This window comes from Emydura macquarii, unplaced genomic scaffold, assembly GCF_026122565.2.
Source record: "Emydura macquarii macquarii isolate MOO-44397 ecotype Brisbane River unplaced genomic scaffold, CSIRO-AGI_Emac_v2 contig_3603, whole genome shotgun sequence".
Taxonomy (NCBI): domain Eukaryota; kingdom Metazoa; phylum Chordata; order Testudines; family Chelidae; genus Emydura; species Emydura macquarii.
Genome location: NW_027133740.1, coordinates 3,395,311 through 3,412,942, shown reverse-complemented (window position 1 = coordinate 3,412,942; position 17,632 = coordinate 3,395,311). Strand labels below are relative to the sequence as shown.

At 41.8% G+C, this 17,632-nt stretch overlaps 2 protein-coding genes and 1 long non-coding RNA gene across 4 annotated transcripts in view; 2 read left to right on the top strand and 1 right to left on the bottom strand.

Moving 5' to 3' along the window:
• The first annotated feature begins 11 nt into the window (after positions 1-11).
• NDUFB5 (NADH:ubiquinone oxidoreductase subunit B5) lies at positions 12-6,870 on the top strand. The gene is made up of 6 exons (XM_067536487.1): positions 12-170; positions 2,083-2,168; positions 3,355-3,421; positions 4,312-4,373; positions 5,630-5,736; positions 6,644-6,870. The coding sequence occupies exons 1-6, from the start codon at positions 44-46 to the stop codon at positions 6,762-6,764; spliced, it is 570 nt and encodes a 189-aa protein (XP_067392588.1). The 5' UTR covers positions 12-43; the 3' UTR covers positions 6,765-6,870.
• A 6,141-nt stretch (positions 6,871-13,011) lies between these two features.
• Positions 13,012-16,147, bottom strand: LOC137145624 (uncharacterized). Of its 2 annotated transcripts, none has more exons than XR_010917692.1 (3): positions 15,296-16,147; positions 13,892-14,011; positions 13,012-13,506 (listed from the first exon to the last, which is right to left on the bottom strand). It is a non-coding gene; the product is annotated as an uncharacterized lncRNA (long non-coding RNA). The 2 variants fall into 2 exon arrangements; XR_010917693.1 differs by lacking the exon at positions 15,296-16,147 and adding an exon at positions 15,105-15,145.
• USP13 (ubiquitin specific peptidase 13) overlaps positions 14,723-17,632 on the top strand; it is a 72,672-nt gene continuing 69,762 nt past the window's right edge. The window contains exon 1 of the mRNA XM_067536470.1: positions 14,723-14,887. Within this exon, the coding sequence (XP_067392571.1) occupies positions 14,723-14,887 (165 nt within the window). The remainder of the gene's footprint in view (positions 14,888-17,632) is intronic.

Sequence of the window (17,632 nt, the reverse complement as noted above, 5' to 3'; positions counted from 1 at the left end):
CGGGTAAATGTCCAGCGGGCCCCGCCCCTTGCCAGTCTCAAACATGGCGGGGATGAGTCTCCTGCTCCGGGCAGCGGCGGCTTTGGGGAGCCGCAGGGTCCTGTCAAGGACGGCGGGCGGGGGACGCGTCTCCCTGCTGGGCAGGAACGTCGTGTTCCCCAGCACCATCGGTATGTAGCCCCCGGGCGGGGCCGGGGAGCTCGGTGCCCTCTATAGCCGAGTGACCTTGGGCAGCGGGGTCTGGAGACGCGTGTCTCTGCGGAGGAGCTGGGTAGCGCTGAGGGCGAAGGCGGCAGGGAGTTGAATTGCAGGGTCTTCTCTGGGGCGGGAGTCCTGGGAGAAGAGGGACTCCTCTGGGGCGGGGGCCCCTGTGGTGGTCGGCTCCTTTGGGGAGGGGAGACGGGGCCCTTTGGTGATGGTGGTGGGGTGTCTCCGGGGGGGAGGGGAAGAGCGGCGGGGCCTGTGTGAAGAGAGGGAGGATTCCTCGGCAGGGAGGGAGGTTCCTGCTTTCTAGTGGTTAGTTAGAGCCCCAGTCTGGAGGGACCTGGGTTTTATTCCTGAATCTGCCACTCTGGTGTAACTGTGTCACCGAGACCCATTGGAACCAGCTGACAAAGGGTTCCCTGCTCTGTAACAGTAACTCACTGCACCTAACACACCGCTGTCATAGTATTTGTCTATGAAGACTTTCACGTGAGGCCTTAAGACAAAGCCAGGATCATGCTGATTATGGTATCATTGTGAGATGGATGTACAAACACTGTGTAAAAAGTTATGCATGTGTAATGAAAATGTTTTAAAGTCTGTGTCCAAGGCAGTGCTGACAGACAGATTTTGGTTCAGACAAAAGATGTTGATTCACATGTCTTTCTGTTGGCCATGTAGATTAAGCACTGTAAACCAATATAATGAAAGTTCTGTTTACATATGGACTCAATAGGAAAGGTGCATGTGAGAAGAAAAAAGCCATAAGGCTCAGCCTGGCCATATGCAAAGACAATGAACTTTGGGGCCATGTGTAGAAGGCAAAAAGACACCATGATCCTTCACCGAGGAAGCAAAAGGACAGCACTTTTGCCATTCATGAAAGAGGGATCCCAGCCATGTTGGTTGGACATCCTGACAGAAGGCTTTGGTTGAGAATAGACTGCTTTAGACAGGAAGGTAGCCTGTTAACATGCTTTTTAGAGATTTAACTTAATTTATGATTTTGTTGTATATGTAACCTTTCTGTTTCCATTGTCCTTACTCACTATCTCTTAAATCTTACCCTTTGATAATAAACTTATAATTGTTTTTACTATAAATATATCTCAGTGCTAAGATGTTGTATAGGAGCTGACTCTCTGTTGAATCAAACAAACTTGTGTGTATGCTATCTTCTTGGGAATAGCAAACCTGTTATTTCTATGAGTATCCAGTGGTTAAGAGCTGAACACTAAAGGGGAGTGATTCAAAGGGGATTGGAGTGCACCTCGGATTCTTTGCTAGTGAGTGATCTGCCCATGCTGAGCTCATTGCAAGGTTGAAACCTAAATGTCCAGCAGGCCCCACACTTAATGTGTAGTAAAGCCAGATGTAAGCTTCTTTTTCAGCATCTCAGTCACTGCTTCTAGCTGTTGACATCCTTTCTGTTCATAATCTTGCGAAACTGAGAGAGCTTATAATCATATGCATGAGTGTCCACTTAGGAGCTAATATGTCACCTCCACTTCTGTTCCATGATAGGCTTGGTGTCAAAGTGTTGGCCATTCCTAGTCAAAACCTAGTAGTATGCTAGTGTGTGAATTTACCTAACAGTAGAAATTTGATATGGAAGATTCTTATACAAATGAAATTTTCTTCTATGACTTGCTCCATAGAGAGAATTTTATCTTGGAACACCACCACTTTTGTAGCATACAGTTGGGGTTAGCTCTGGGAGTCCTGCTGTCATAGGCAAAACAACAAATGCCCTTACCAGCTTCCAGTTACCCACCCATTACTGAATGACCTTTTTTGCCTGCATTGCAGAGTTTCTCCTGTACATAATCACTTGAAGATGGGAAAAAGATATAATAATACTCGGGTTTAATTTTTCAGCTCCAGTACGACATGGCAGCCATGAAAGAAGATTGTTTTACATTAAGGCAACAGACTTTTATGATAAACGATTTTTGTCCTTGTTGGTGAGTTCATTTTTTGTTGCAACTCTTAATGTAAATTAAATAATTTATAAATGATGGATTTTGTTTTTATGGTGTTAAACAATAAGAATGAGCATATTATAATGCAGTAGCATCAAAAACATACTAGCCACACTAATAAGATTTTCTAATCCCTATCCTGAAGTACTAGCCATAAAGATAAAGACAGATGGGGCAAAGGGATATGTCATACCAGCGAAGTGGTCAGGGTAGTGCTTCATATCTATTATGTTACTGACCCTTTTTTTTTTTTTTTTTTATTGTCTGAGTGTAATATATATAAATGAACTAGTCTCTATTAAATGAATTTTTTAAGCTATTGTTAATTAACTGCTACTTTTTATTGTTAGTTTTAAATCCTTGCCTGCTGTCTTTTAATTTTAACTGTAATCTGTTTTCCAGGTTTAGTAATGTTTTAGCTCTTGGCTGTTTAAATCTTGTAAAGCTTCTCCAAGTCCAGGAGACCCCCATTGCTACCCCATAATAAGTGTACCCTCCTTCCATCCAGCCCACCCACATCAGAGATATAGGCTCCGTATGCGTGATCCAAAGCCCATACAATTAAGTGAAAATATGGGCTTAGGATCACAACCAGGATGAGGGGAAAATAGCCTGGTGGGGCTCATTTGGTATGGGCAGGGATGTGTATCACTTATGCCCTACAATCACTGATCATTGTTGTATCTTTTTAACGGAATACATATAAAATATCAATTCTCAACTTTCAATGGATTTTTTAAAAATTGCATTTTAACTAAAGTTCAGATAAAGAAAGCTTAGACTGGTAGTTTTAGTAGGATGGAGGACATATATGTTGCATTCCCAACTCTGAAACTGACTCAAATTTATAACTTTGTCAAATCACTTATTTTCTCTGTGCCTCAATTTGCTATGTTGTAAAAATGGGATTAATAGGTGTATCACCTGGGTTTTGAGGCATGTTTAGTGTTTTCTGAATTGCTTTGAGATCCTTAGCTGGAAATACAAAGTATTACAGTTGCAATAATAAACTATATTTGACTGTGTACAGAAAAAATATTGTGGAAGTTCAGGTTTTGATGTTCTACAATAGGGAAGATAATTATAAGAGTAACTGAGATTTGCAGAAGAAGTGGTATATTTTTCTGTCAGACTGATCTGGTGTTTTTTCCCCTCCCCTGCTAAACAGAGATACTATATATTATTGCCTGGGATACCACTAGCAGTACTTATAGCATATGTCAACATCTTCATTGGTAAGCACTTCTGTGATGTTTAACTAAACTACATATTGAACATTATTAAAGTGGGATAAATGAAAACAAAGTAGGTCTGATAATAAATTGAATGTCTTCAAAGGATTGCTTGGAAGACCCTGATCTGTAAAACTGACTTGGTAGTAATGGGTCATATTGTGTAAAAATATAGTGAAGGGGAGAATCCTGTAAGTGACCTAACATCTCTTCCTTCTCTACCTGTTTTATAAAATGCAGGGAAGCTTTGGAGAATCCATCAGCAGTTACATACGTGTCTATTCACCATTTGATATTCCTGTGCTAATCATATTAGCGTCAGTGAGGTTTATGTATGTGCACAGCAGAGCTGCCCACACAATGAAGAGCATAATGTTTCCTGTCTCGATTTAAACATGTACCTTGTGCATATACCAAGTCAGGTGTACAGAATATACATTTAATAGGACACTGCCAATTTAAAATCAAAATTCTTCCTGACTTTTTTTAAACCTACTATTGTAATTAACCTTAGATTGCGTTAATTGAAAGATCAAATAAAATGTATTTCATTAATTTTTTTCCTAGCTTGTTTACTTTGTGATGGCACCTGTGGGTACAGTCAGTTTCACTCTTTCCTCTGTATTGTCAGTCATTTCCTCTTTTCATTGTGTGGGTTAAAATATAGGCACATGTAACTGTACAATAAAATTGGCAGGAGGACTTATAAGCAGGTGGAGTACTTGAAACTACTTCTAGCTCCTTTTTTGAAACTGAATAGAATCAAAGTGATGGTGTCTCTTTAAATAATGTGTGAAATGCTCTTTAATTGGTCCTTATTTGTGTGAGGAAAGGAATGTGCGTTTCTAAAATAAGTCACTTGTATTGAACGTCCTTCCATTTTCTCTTGGCAGGTGAAGCTGAACTTGCAGAGATTCCAGAAGGTTATGTTCCAGAGCACTGGGAGTACTACAAAGTGAGTACAAAATTATGAAAGAGCTATGGTATTTCTAATTACACTCCTCATCATACATCAGTCTTGGGTGGAAAGTATTTAAAATGTATTGGATATATTAATGGGGATGGCTGCTACTTTATGTGATTGGGTCTTCATGCAAATGTACAGTTTTCAAGTTGAAAGGCATACATGTTATTTTATTAGACCTGTTTATGGTATTTTAACAATAGTAGATGCAACTGACCTGTAATGTACATGTCTGGGTAAATAGAGCTCTGATTTTGGAGTTGTGAACCTAAAATCCATAAATAACAAAAGCACTCTCACCAAGACAAGATCTAAATCTCTTTTCTGGTCAGCAGTCTATTCATTTGTTGTTGTTGTTTTTTAAACACTTCCCTGAGCATCAGGTCTTGAGATACTAGACTTTAAAGTGACATTGTTTATCCCACCTGAATGACTTCCAGTGAGTAGCATACTTTTTATAGTATTTGTCAGCAGTGAATCAAAGTCCCAATATCTCACAACTTTTCAGAGCTAAAATCAAAGACTTTATACCATCAGAATGCTGAGAGTCACAGCCCTGGTGGCTCATGAGATGTGACTTTAAAACTGTTACTGATTTCTTGATGTAGCCATATTTTTGTTTTTGTTTTTAACTGGCCAATGAGTGTATATAGCAATACACAGACCTCCGTGTGACTAGTTCAATTTACACCAGGATTGAAAGATTAGGTAAAAGCTTCCATGTGCAAGCAGCACTTAATATAAAGGTTACTGACTCTTTACAGTAATAGGTTTGGAGTCCATTTTGTGGTGATTATGCAATTTTTTATTAATTCTATTTCAGCAATGGTCTTACTTTGTTCTTAAAATATGAAACACAGATTTTTTCCCCATTTTAACTGTCCTCTTTTTTTTTTTTTTATTCCACAACAAACTATTCTACAGTGTGTTATCTTGGATTATGTCAAAATGGCAAATGGGTAACATTTTTCATAGGCCCTGATCCTGCAAACATTTAATCACATGCTAAACTTTATAATTGTGAGTAGTCCTGCTAAAATCAGTGGTATTCATGATTGTAAAATTAAGTGTTTGCAGGACTGAGGGTATGCAGCCTAACATAATTTTTAATTGCACATATCACAGTAAATGATACTAGGAAGAATATTTAAAATTGTGATCAAATTTCCCTATCATTATTATTTGTGTATGGTTCTTGTGTGGAAATTATATGAATAATCTAATATTTCTATTTTTGTCTCTTCCAGCACCCTATAACTAGGTGGATTGCTCGTAATTTCTTTGACTCTCCTGAAAAGGAATATGAAAAAATGTTGGCCATAATTGATGCTGAAGCGATCAAAGCTGACCTAAGGTAAACTGCATAGATAGGATGGATTTACTGAAGCTTTTAAAAGCCAGTATGTACCGTACTAAACCACTTCAGTTATGATAAAATAGAAGAATTTTTCTCTTAAATTGTACAGATGATCAGGGCTTGAAAAATCCACTGGTCGTTAGTGATTGAGAAGTTTTTCTTCGCAAATATAGGTTCTAAACCATCAGTTCCTGCAGCATTTAACTTTACTTTTAAAAAAATAGTTGCAACGATAACTCTTCAGACACAAACCAAGTGTAAACCAATGTAGTTTTATCTTCATGAGTCAGGAGACAGACAACTCCCAGGCCTCTATTAATGCTTATAGATCTGCTAAGCGGCCACAAAATACAATTAACAAGACTGGTCTGGTTCTTTGCTGCTGTCCAGAAACCCATGGGCACCAGTGACAATGTCCAGTATCATATCAGTTTCATGCTGCTCTTACTTGAGTAAACTGAGCACTAACAGAAGAGGCATTAATCCTAGACTTTCCACCTTCATATTTCTTGGTTATTTCTGATTGGAAGGTGTCTGGTAAAGTTTTTAGTCCATGATTATCAAGGGAACTACGGTCTACGTTTAAAAAAAATCTCATCAGTTTTTTTATTGTTGTTGTTTTGTTATTACTCTTCAGCTGGTTTGCTGAAAAAACAAGTAAATATAATGAAATGCAGTGGTGGAATATTTAATATTATGGATAATTCTTCATATCTGTAGTATTCTCTTTATTTAAATAAAGTTCCCATGGTGTTTATGGAATATATAGGCCGAAGTACAATGCGATATAAGTGAGTATGACTCCTATGATGCCAGTGTTAAATGTGGCCCATAGTTAATATTTTTGTGGTGGAAGATGATAAATTATATGATGAATTTGACTTTCATTTTCCATTTCTTATAGGTTGAAGGAGTTGGAGGCACGTCGACTAATGAGAGAGAGGGGAGATGGGCCCTGGTATCACTATGAAACACCTGATAAAAATCTTATCGATTATTCTCATAAAGCAGAACCTGACCATTAAGCAATTAATCCACTGTTTCAAAAGGGCACCCATACATAGTGACTAAATTATGTAATGTTTATCCAGTTGTTACTTGCTGACTTAAATAAAAGTTTCTATTTCAGTATTTTTCAGTGTTGCTTCTAATAAGTTTCTAAATGGACAAATGTGTAGCTAATCATGTACAGTTGTTACATGTGTACAGCTGGAGAGAATGTCTCCTGTCAGTTGCTAATAGTTTGACTGTTTCCCAAGGGTGCACTAGGTGATACTGGTTTTGTGACACATTTCCTCCCAGATGATGATGGCCACCAGCTCATTTCACACTGGCCATCAAACAATCAAACTGACCTGAGCTAGATTGGAACACGTATCTGAGAGGTGAAAGACTCAATATTCCATTATCAAACCATCTAATTTCTCTCTCTATATATTCCCATATTTAACTTTTTAAATGAAATGTGTGAGAAAATAAATCATAACCTTAATTTTTATTCATCATAATAAATTAAATACGAGTCATATAACTTTAACGTGAAATATTTCATAGACTATTAAGTGATTGATTTTAAAAAAATCTTCAATTCTTTGGAAAATCTCAAATCAAAGTCCCATCTCCATCACTATAGACAGCTCCACTTTCTTTCCTGCCAATCAAGCTCACAGACTTGGTATAATAGTTTTCACTCTCGCATCCAAATGCTGGCCATAACCTTTCACTGCTCCCTCTATATTTTCTCTAAAATCCATGCCTTTCTCTACATCCCTACCAATAACCTTCCTTTCTCGCCATGCAGGACATGCTACTCTCCTCCTATGAATCTCTTAATTAGCTTCTTGACTTCCTCCTCAGTTTCAAACTTCCCATCCTCATCTTTAAGGCTCTGCATAACTCAGTGACAGTCTGCTCTCATTTCCTCCTATCCAATCATTTCCATATAGCTTATGGTCCTCCTAAATGCCCGTTTTATCTCTTTCTTCCACTTGTCTCTAACCTTTTCCTGGCCTTGGCACTCCCTCCAAGGCCAATTCCTCTGAAAGACACTCCTTCCATAAGGCTTTCTAACAATGCTGTGTGTGGTTTTTTTTTTCTTCTTTAATCAAGGTTTAAAAAAAAAAAAATCTGCAACCTATGAAATTGTTCTGTACAGTAATGTAACTGAATTAGACTGTAAGCTCCGTTGGGGCAGGAAGTGTCTTCATCCATAGAGGGGTGAACGCTCTCTCACTGCTCAATAAAATGCATTCATATTTAACAAACTCCTACCACAGAATGATGTTTTTAAAACAAAATATATCTGGAGTAGATAAGGTTATAGTTTCAGGTAACTGAATACAACACACACCTAATACTTCTTGTCTTCAAAGTGATTCTAAACACAGCTAATCTCAAATCCTGAGGAGTTACATATTATTGATGATTTACAGTTGGTGTAATTAAGGTAAAGTTGGGTGACTTGCCCAAATCCACAAAAGGTATAGTATTGACAGGCTACATTATATTTCTATTATTTATTAGATGGTCTTGTGACACATGAGGTAACCCAGTCTTTCCACCTCTGTCTGTGTAGTGCCACATTTCTTGCTTCATTTTAGTCCTTTTCCATGACGGCAGTATTTTTCCTCATTGGTTTTGTTATGTCATCTGTTATCCTCCTCTTTTCCATCTTCCCCCAGATAGTATCCAGTCAAGAATTTGACTAGAAGCACAGGTTTTTTTTACATCAATACATGTCCAAACCACTTCAGCCTTTTTCTTGAATCATTGTCTCTCCAGTCTGCTGGCCAGTCCTTTGTAACAGGTCAGTGCTGGTTACTTATCACACAAGCAGACACCATGTATTCTCTGCAAGCATCTCTGATGGAATGAATTAGGTTTCCCATTGTGGTTTTCTAGCATTTGCCAAGTTTCAGGAGCATATAACAATGTAGGCATCACAATGGCATTGTATCTTGGTTAGTATGTAAACTGCATATTTTTCCAGATATTTGTCAGTCTCAGAAAGGCTCCAATTACCTTCACAATTCTTACTTCCACCTAATGGAGTTGGCTATCAGTACTAATTGTACTTCCAAGAATTACTAACTTGTTAACTATTCTGTATTCTTCATTATTGATCACACATGCACCATCATTCCTGTCTCCACTTTCAATTATCATAACTTCTTTGGGGGGTTCAGAACTCAAAGGAGAAGGCTTTCAAAAGCATCTAAAGAATTTAGGAACACAAATCCTGGGTCTTGTGCTCCTAATCCCATGTGTGCTTTTGAAAATCTCCCCCAAAAGTTTCCAGGTGGCAGGCTTATGCTCTGTCATGAAACTATTTTTTTTTTCATTCATGGTAGGGACCTGAATGTACAAATATTAAAAAACTTAATTTACTCCATGACTGATATATAATTCAGCATTTATTAATGAAAAAAAGTTAAGTATTAACATTCTGTTATCAAAAGGGAGATGTTTTCTGTTTCTATCAAACATTTGGAAGGTGAAGGAGAAAAGTAGACAAGTAGCTAATGAAAGCTTTTTAAATAGATAAAGGGAACTGTACTGATAAACGTCAGTTAATAGTTTGTACACATTGGCTCAATGTCAAGAGAACTGATTGTCTTCAACTGTCTGATTATACAGCTATTTGAGGTGTATAAATTTAAACATTAAATGGGAATGGCTGAGGATGAACATTAGGTTTTTTTTTAAGAACATAATGTAAGAATGACTGTTTTGCATCAGACCAATGGTCAGTCTAGGCCAGTATCCTGTCTTCTGACAGTGGTTGGTGCCAGATGCTTCAGAGGGAATAAGTAGAACAGGGCAATTTATCAAGTTATCCATCCCATCATACAGTCCCAGCTTCTAGCAGTCAGAGATTTAGGGAGAACCAGAGCATGGTGCTGTGTCCCTGACTATCTCAGCTAATAGCCATTGATGGATCTAACCTCCATGAATTTATCTAATTATTTGTTGAGAATCAGTTATACTCAGGGCCGTTTTAAGACTTTCGTAGGCCCTAGGCACACTTGCCTTCATAGGCCCCCTGACCGAAATAACTAACTTGATTTTAAGCTATTAATAAAGTTTTTTAAATAAAAATAAAAAATATATATATTTTTTGTCGGCCCTGAAAGTTTCGTAGGCCCTAGGCACTGTGCCTATTGTGCCTAACGGATAACATGGCCCTGGTTATACTTTTGGCCATCACAACATCCCAGAGCAACAAGTTCCACAGGTTGAGCATGTGTTGTGTGAAGATGTACTTCCTTATGTTTGTCTTAAACCTGCTGCCTGTTATTCTTTCCACTAGAGGGAGATATTTGGCCACACATTCTAGTTATATTTCCCTAGTTTTTATAAACCCCTTATCAGCAGTGTGTGTTTGTTTTTGTTTTTTTTAACTGCCTGTCTCTCTCCTCTGTCAGCTCCTTTTGGCATCTTGAAGCCATCTGCCATTAGCTACTCTGAAGTCTCTCTTTTCCAAACAGAATAAGCCCAACTTCCTTAGTCCTTTATTATATCTTCATACCTCCAATCATCTTTGGTCCTTCTGCTGCAGCCTTCTTGAGACATTAACCACCTTCATTTGTAATGCTGACCAACAACGCTATAGAATATTCCAGATAAGTACAGCCTTGTTTCCTATTTTCTGTCCATGTTGATTATTGGAAAGGCTCCCATTGGCTTTAGGAGCCTTTGGATCAGGCCCTTCTTGTTCTGCTAGTTTGCCATCTTCAAGTTAATAAATAATAATTCATAATCCCTAACTCTGATGTGGTTCTTGTCATCAGTAGGTCTCAAAATGCTTTATAAAGGTTAAAAGTCTTACCCTCATTCACATCACTTATATATATTGTATTATGAGTAAGAGACATCCTAAAACTGATCCCTGAGATACTGTGTTAAGACTTTTCTATTTTGAACACATCCATCTATGATGACTCTGTTCTTGCTTTTGAGTGAGGCATATTACAGAGTTGACCTTTGAGCAGGGGGTTGGACTAGATGACATCCTGAGGTCCCTTCCAACCCTAATAGGTCATGGAATCATGGACGAACTTTGTAAGCATCTACACTAAAATGCTGCTGCTGCTGATGTAACTCACCCGCTGTGCTAACTTAATAACTCCACCTTCACGAGAGGCATAGTGTTTAGGTTGACATAGTGAGGGTGACGCCCTGTCAGTGTAGACACAGTTATTTATGTTGATTTTAGTGGCCTCCAGGAGGTGCACCACAATGCCCCCCCCCATGACCACTCTGGTCATCATTTTGAACGCTACCGAGTGGCAACCTATACAGGTACACACCCCACTCCTTTTAAAGCCCTATAAATTTTTGAATTTCCATTTCCTGTATGTTCGGTGTGGAGAACTCACCTAGCAACTCTCGAGCATGCCTAGCAACTACCCAGTTGACCATGCCAGCTCCACAACACATGTGCTCCTGCCTGGTGAACACAGAAGGTGATGGCTCTCCTGGGTCTGTGGAGAGAAGAGGCTGTGCAGGCACAGCTCCCATCCAGCTATAGAAACATTGATATCTATGAGCAGATTGCTCATGGCATAATGAAGAAGGGCTACAAGGAGATGCAGCAGTGCCACAGGAAAGTTAAGAGGCTGCAGCAGGCGTATCAGCAGGCAAGGGAGGCTAACAGTCGCTTTGGTGTGGAGCTTTTATAAAGAGCTGCATACCATCCTTGGCGGAGACTTCACAACCACGAGTGTTGTGGATATTTTGGAGAAGCTGGAGTCACAGGCCTCCAAACCTCGTTTTCTAGTGTAGACTAGGCCAACAATTTCTTGAACTCCAAAACAGTTTGAGACAAATGCTGATCTCAGGCTTGGTTTACACTAGAAAATTAGGGTGGTTTAACTACATCGGTCAGGGGCATGAAAAATCCACACTCCTGAGTGGTGTAGTTAAGATGACCTAAGTTCCTGTGTAGACAGTGCTACATTGATGGAAGAATTCTTCCATTGACCTAGCTATCACTTTTCAGGGAGGTGTCTTACCTATGCCAATGGGAGCATCCCTTTCATCAGAGTATGTAGTGCCTACACTGAAGCAGTACAGCAGTGCAGCTGCAGCAGCACAACTGTGTCACTGTAGTGTTTTAAGTGGAGACAAGTCCTCAGGTATTTCACTGTAAATCTAAAGTAAGTCTGCCATCAGCAGAGTTCCCAGTGTCACTAATGGATAGTTTGTTGAAAAAAGAACCACGTACAAACCTGCCTTTCTCTCTACCTTACCAAGAGCCCTTTCAAATGAGAGCAGAAATGAAGTTAAAGAGAAGGATAGTCTTACGGATAAGGCTCTGGACAGGGATTCAAGGAGATCTTCCTGTGTGACCTCAGGCAAATCATTTAAATTCTCTGTGCCACACCTCCCTCTGCCAAATGGAGATCATACTACTTCTTTCCCACTCTTTGTCTGTCTTGTCTATTTAGATGGTAAGATATTTGGAGTAGGGACTGTTTCTTAATATATATAGGTACAGTCAGTGCCGGATTTAGGGGCAGGTGACCCAGGCGGCCACCTGGGGTGCCAGGCTTAGGGTGGTTGTTAGCAACAAAAGGGAAAATAAAATATTTGAAGCAAAATGTTTCCATACGTGGACCATCAGTTATTTGGTATGTGGATTCATTTTTCACTCCTAGAATGTTCTGGACCTTTGTAGAATCTCGTGGAAGCTTCCAGCCTTTCTGAGAACTATGGGGGTGTGAGGTGCTGAAGACGCTCCTCGCCTGGGGCACCATTTGGTCTAGGACTGGCCCTGGGTACAGTACAGCCCTGATCTCTGCACCCTTTATTCAGCTTTGCAATGTTTGCAAGGTAGGTGACACCAGCTTGTCCGGTAAAGAGTCAAGATGGCAGCATAAGCCAGAGTCTGCAGAATCAGTTGCATTAGTGAGAGGATCATTTCAAGATACTCCTCAATCGTCCATCCCTTGAAGTCCCTCTTCCATCTGAAGAGGGGCAGGAAGTTTCAGTAGAGCCATCTTCCCTATCCATATTGTAGTCCATAAGATGAAGTCTGGGAAGGCATCAGGGTTTTTTTACATCACTTCTGAGTTGCTGAAAACAGGTGAGAGCATTGCTGTACCATGACTGCATAAGCTCTTCTAGGTCATTTGGCATATTAATATCATCCTCAATGACTGGAAGAAGGGGATTATTCTGTTCAGAAGGGTAATAAGGTGAATGTTGCAACTGCAGAGGTATTACACTGTTGTCTGTCCCAGGATAAGCCTTTGTTTCCATGTTAATGTCTCAAATCAACAATGCACTTTGTGGCAAAGGCCAAGATACTCAGTGCGGATTTAGACCTGGTCGGTCCACTGTTAACCAGCTCTTTACCGTGAAACAGCTTTTTGGGAAAAATGGGTGAATTTAATAAGCCATGCACATCACTTCCATAAGGCCTTTTATTCAGTAAATCAAACAAGTTTCTGGGATCCAATGAGATGACTCGGTGTCCCTGGGATGACAGCATCATTGATAGAAGAGCTCTGTAATGGAATGGAAAGATGCATTCAAATCAATGGAAGATACACAACATGGTTTCCTGTCTTCATGGGAGTTTGGCAAGACTTTGTTCTTTCACCATCATTATTCAATATCACCATGGACTGGATGATGGATAAACATGAGGAGGCAGCAGTTGATCGGGTTAAGCTGAATGCCATTCTTCTTTGAGATCTCAACTACGCCAATGTCATTGTCTTGATGGCTCAGCTTGGTGAACCACTGCAGCTGATGGTCAATCTGATGGGGCAAGAAGCAGTGCACATAGGTCTGGTTATCAATCCAAATAAAACCAAGTCCCTGGCCATTACCATCAGGCAGCCTCCAGCTCCAGACTACAGCCGGTTCAGTATTAAACTGTCTGGGTGGGACATGGAGCAGATGGCAATTGTCAACTATTTGAGCTGTGTAATAGACAGTGCTGAAGTATGCTCCAAAAAGGGGACACTTGTATATCAACAGCTGCTGCCATGTTTCGGCTCCTTAGCAGTGTCTGTGGGGACGTTATGACATCAAGCTTGCTAAGAAGCTGCAGCTCCACAGAACCCCACCTGTATTGTACAAAAGTGAAACGTGGGCACTGAGGAAGACTCAAGAACACAGGATTGACGTTTTCAATTCTCACCATCATTGTCAGCTGCTCCTTATTAAGCGGCAAGAGAACATCAGAAATCGGGATATTTCAAGCAAAATCCAGTAACTGCCTCCCTCGGCACTGCATCATGCACCGACAGGGTGCTCAGCACTGTACAAGACACAAAATTAAGACTATCCATGGACGTACAGTCAAACCTAGAGGAGGCGGGATGCCTAGACCCACCTGGAGGTGGGAGTGACTTGAAAAAAGGGTCAGCTGGAAGTTCTGTAACCCATGATTTCTGGTTGCCAGAGTCAGCCCTGCAACTGCGGCTGGCATTTCACAGCAGGGCTCACGCGGTGGAATGGCCCTGCCTTCCCCACCTTTGAAAGCCAGAAGGAGTCCCTCGAATGAACATCTGGTCTGACCTCCCGCAGAACACAGGCCTGAGCACCCTGCCCAGGGTGACTGACTGGCCAGCCAGGGTGACAGTGTGAGCAGGTTCAAGCAGAGAGGACTGGAAAAAGCGAGGCCAGGATCTGCTCAATTTCTATGGTCCCAGTTTCCCCTCCGCGCTGCGACAGCTCAGGGGAAGGGAGCCGAGGGATTTCCAATCCCCCACGCCCCTCCCCTCCATCCATCCATCCTCCCTCCCTCCCCGGCCCGGAGCTCCTCCTCTCCCCCGCCCCGGGCTCCCTCCCGGCCTGTCCCCTCTCGCCAGGACCTCCGGGCTGCAGCGCCGCCCTTGGATTAAAAATAGCATCTCGCCCCCCCGGGCCCGGCTCACGCCGCCTCTCGGTGCCCCGGGCCCGCCCGCGAGTGCGCTGGCTCTGCCTTCCCCTGGCTGGCTCGCGCTGCGCTGCGCTGCGGCCGGGGAGCATGCAGCGGGCCGCGCTCTTCGGGGGCGGCGGCGGCGGCAGGGATGCGCAGATGGCGGCGGGCGACCTGGGGGAGCTGCTGGTCCCCTACATGCCCACGATCCGCGTGCCCAAGTCAGGCGACCGGGTCTACAAGACGGAGTGCGCCTTCTCCTACGAGTCCCCGGTGAGTGCAGCGCCCCGCCGCAGCAAACCTCCCCCCCCCGCAGCAAACCTACTCCCTACGCCCTTCTCTCCCTCCCCCCGCTTCCCCCAGGCAGCAAACCTACCCCCTCCCCCGTAGGAAACCTCCCTCCCAGGCAGCAAACCTACTCCCTTCTCCCCCACCCCCCGGCAGCAAACGTCCCCCTTTCCCTTCTTCAACTCTCTCCCGCTGCACTCACCCACCCTCCTCCATTTCCCTGCTGCTGCAGCCTCCCTATGCTGCCTCTATCTCCCCCTGCTTCCGCTACTCCCCCCCCCCCCCTGCAAATCTATGCCAGCCCCTGTGGCATCCCCCCCTCAGCTGGAAACCTACTCCCTTCCCAGTTGCAAATCCCCCCTCCTCCTGCTTTTGCACCCCTTGGCTGCAAACCTTCCACTGTTGCATGGGCTTCCTCTTTTTGCAGTCCAGCTTCCCTCAGTTCTTGTGTTTCCCAGGCTGGGATTTGTTTTATTTTCCAATCCTAGGCATGTCCTGATTTACAACTGGTCTGGTGCAGCTGAATGGATCCTTCAGCACAAATCAGTGGCAGACTGTGTGTGATGCTAGAATTTCCTTCTCTTTTCTGGAAAAGGAATTTCAAGTAATTGATTAGACTCAGAGATTTTTTTTCCCTGGGTGATTTTGCTCTTTTCTGGGTAACCCTGCGGACTTGCCAGAGTTATCTGGGTACATCTCACTTAATCAATTCCCTGCTATTGCAGAGGCTGCAGGCATTATTGTACCTCGGTCCCTCCTATGGGTAGGCTGTAGCACATAATTATTTATGGACTGTAATGCTGTGGTGTAAATTTGGTTGTTGGGTGTAGTGTGTGGGTGCTGGGTGGCGTTGGTGGCCTGTGATATACAGGAGGTCAGACTAGATGATCAAATGGTCTCTTCTGGCCTTAAACTCTGAGACCCTCAGCAATTTCCTAGGGTCTATATTGCCCTTTGCTGAGTTGTTTTAGCTTTCACTCAGATAGTGAAAGGGGCAGTGAATATTCTCATTCACATATGTTAGCTGGCAAATACACATGGCTTTGTTTGCCCACGGGTTTGCTACTTCTTCTGTTGTTTAGCGCCTCAGTGTAAAGGGTCCTAGTCAATTTGAAAATCACATTTTGGCCTGAAACTTGTTTATCTCCTATAGTTGCAATTAGTCTAAAATCACTGGAACTGAAAGAAGTTAGTAAAGTGTCCCTTCCCACAGCCCCAGTTGGCTTAGTTTGATGTCAAATGAATACTAGGTATATGGTCACTTTCACTCTGTACCATGTGTAAGTCAGGCCCTGATCCTGCAATTGGGTCCATGCAGGTGGAGCTCTGAGACCTTGCAGAGCAACAGACCCTCAAGGGAGCAATTGCAGGATCGGATCATTTTGGCCCAGATTCTCAAAGCTATTTAGGGGCCTAACTCCCACTGATTTCAGTGGGAAATAATATGGTGCCTAAATACCTTTTATGGATCTAGGTCTTTCTCCCGTACTGAAAAAGACCCTTATAAACATTAACAGTGTAGCAGAAAAACCCTTAATTCTCAGTACACCCTATTGGAAATGAAACTTTTTTTTTTTTTTTAAATTGCTTGACAAAAAATAAATTCAAGTTGACTTTGTTCCTTTAAATGTCATTTCCCGTAGATGGAGTGAGTACTAGATACTGAAATAAAGTTGCAGCCTGAGATGAGAAAGAGAAATGTAAAGGACGTACGGAATCTGAACTGCAGAGTTTTCAGTTTGTGCTGCTCTGATTTTTGGATGTTTAATCCTTCTCTCTTTGATATTTCTTTTTAATTTGGAGAATCAAAACGGGCTTGAAAGGTGACTCAGCTGTCTGGTGTTCATCATGTCTAGTGGAAGGCAGGTTATTTTTATTCACATACTTCAGATCTCAAGTGTCACCCAGCAGCCTTCCCTATGCTGGGATGTGTACTGATTAAAAGGGCCAAATCAGGTTCTTCAACAAAGACATTAAATATTATATGGTCATCAGGAGAGAGTGAGGGGGGAAGAGAGACAAAACCCATGTGTCACACTATTCCCTTTAACGTTTACTGCTTGAGCTAGTACCTAACCAGTGTTGAGCCTCTGGGAATCATTGCTTGTAAGAAGTTTCTGTTAAATGGGAAAACCTGGCAAATATCATTATAAATTAAATGAAAAATTCAAATACAGCTACATGTTGCACTGCAAAAATATTTGATTGTAACCTATGGGGAGGATTTTCAAAAGTGCTCCACTCCCATTAACTTCAGTGAGAACAGAGTTAGGCCAATACTTTTGAAAGTCTCACCTGATACCATTACAAGAGTCCTTGTTTAAACAAGTTTGTAATGGGCCAAATTCTGTCATTGTCTGCACCCATCCAACTCCAATAATGGCAGAATCAAGCCCAGTATCTGCTATCCCGTGTTACAAAAGTTTTGGAAAACTTTTCAAATCGTACCAATCCTCATACTTCTTTGGGTAGAAGATTTATTTCAGAATCCTATGCCTTATCCATAAAATGACTAATATGATGCTACCTGGGTGTGATTTCTAAGACAACTAATGACAGATACTATGAGAGGTAAAGCATCTCAAATAGTCACAAATTTTGAAAGTGGCAAAACACTCTCCCTGCTACTTTTTTTAAGTAGGAGTGTGGGCGGTAATTGTAGCTCAGGATACAAGCAGGTTATCGTCTTGGTTAATGGAAGACATTTGCCACCGTGTGCTTTGTATTGGT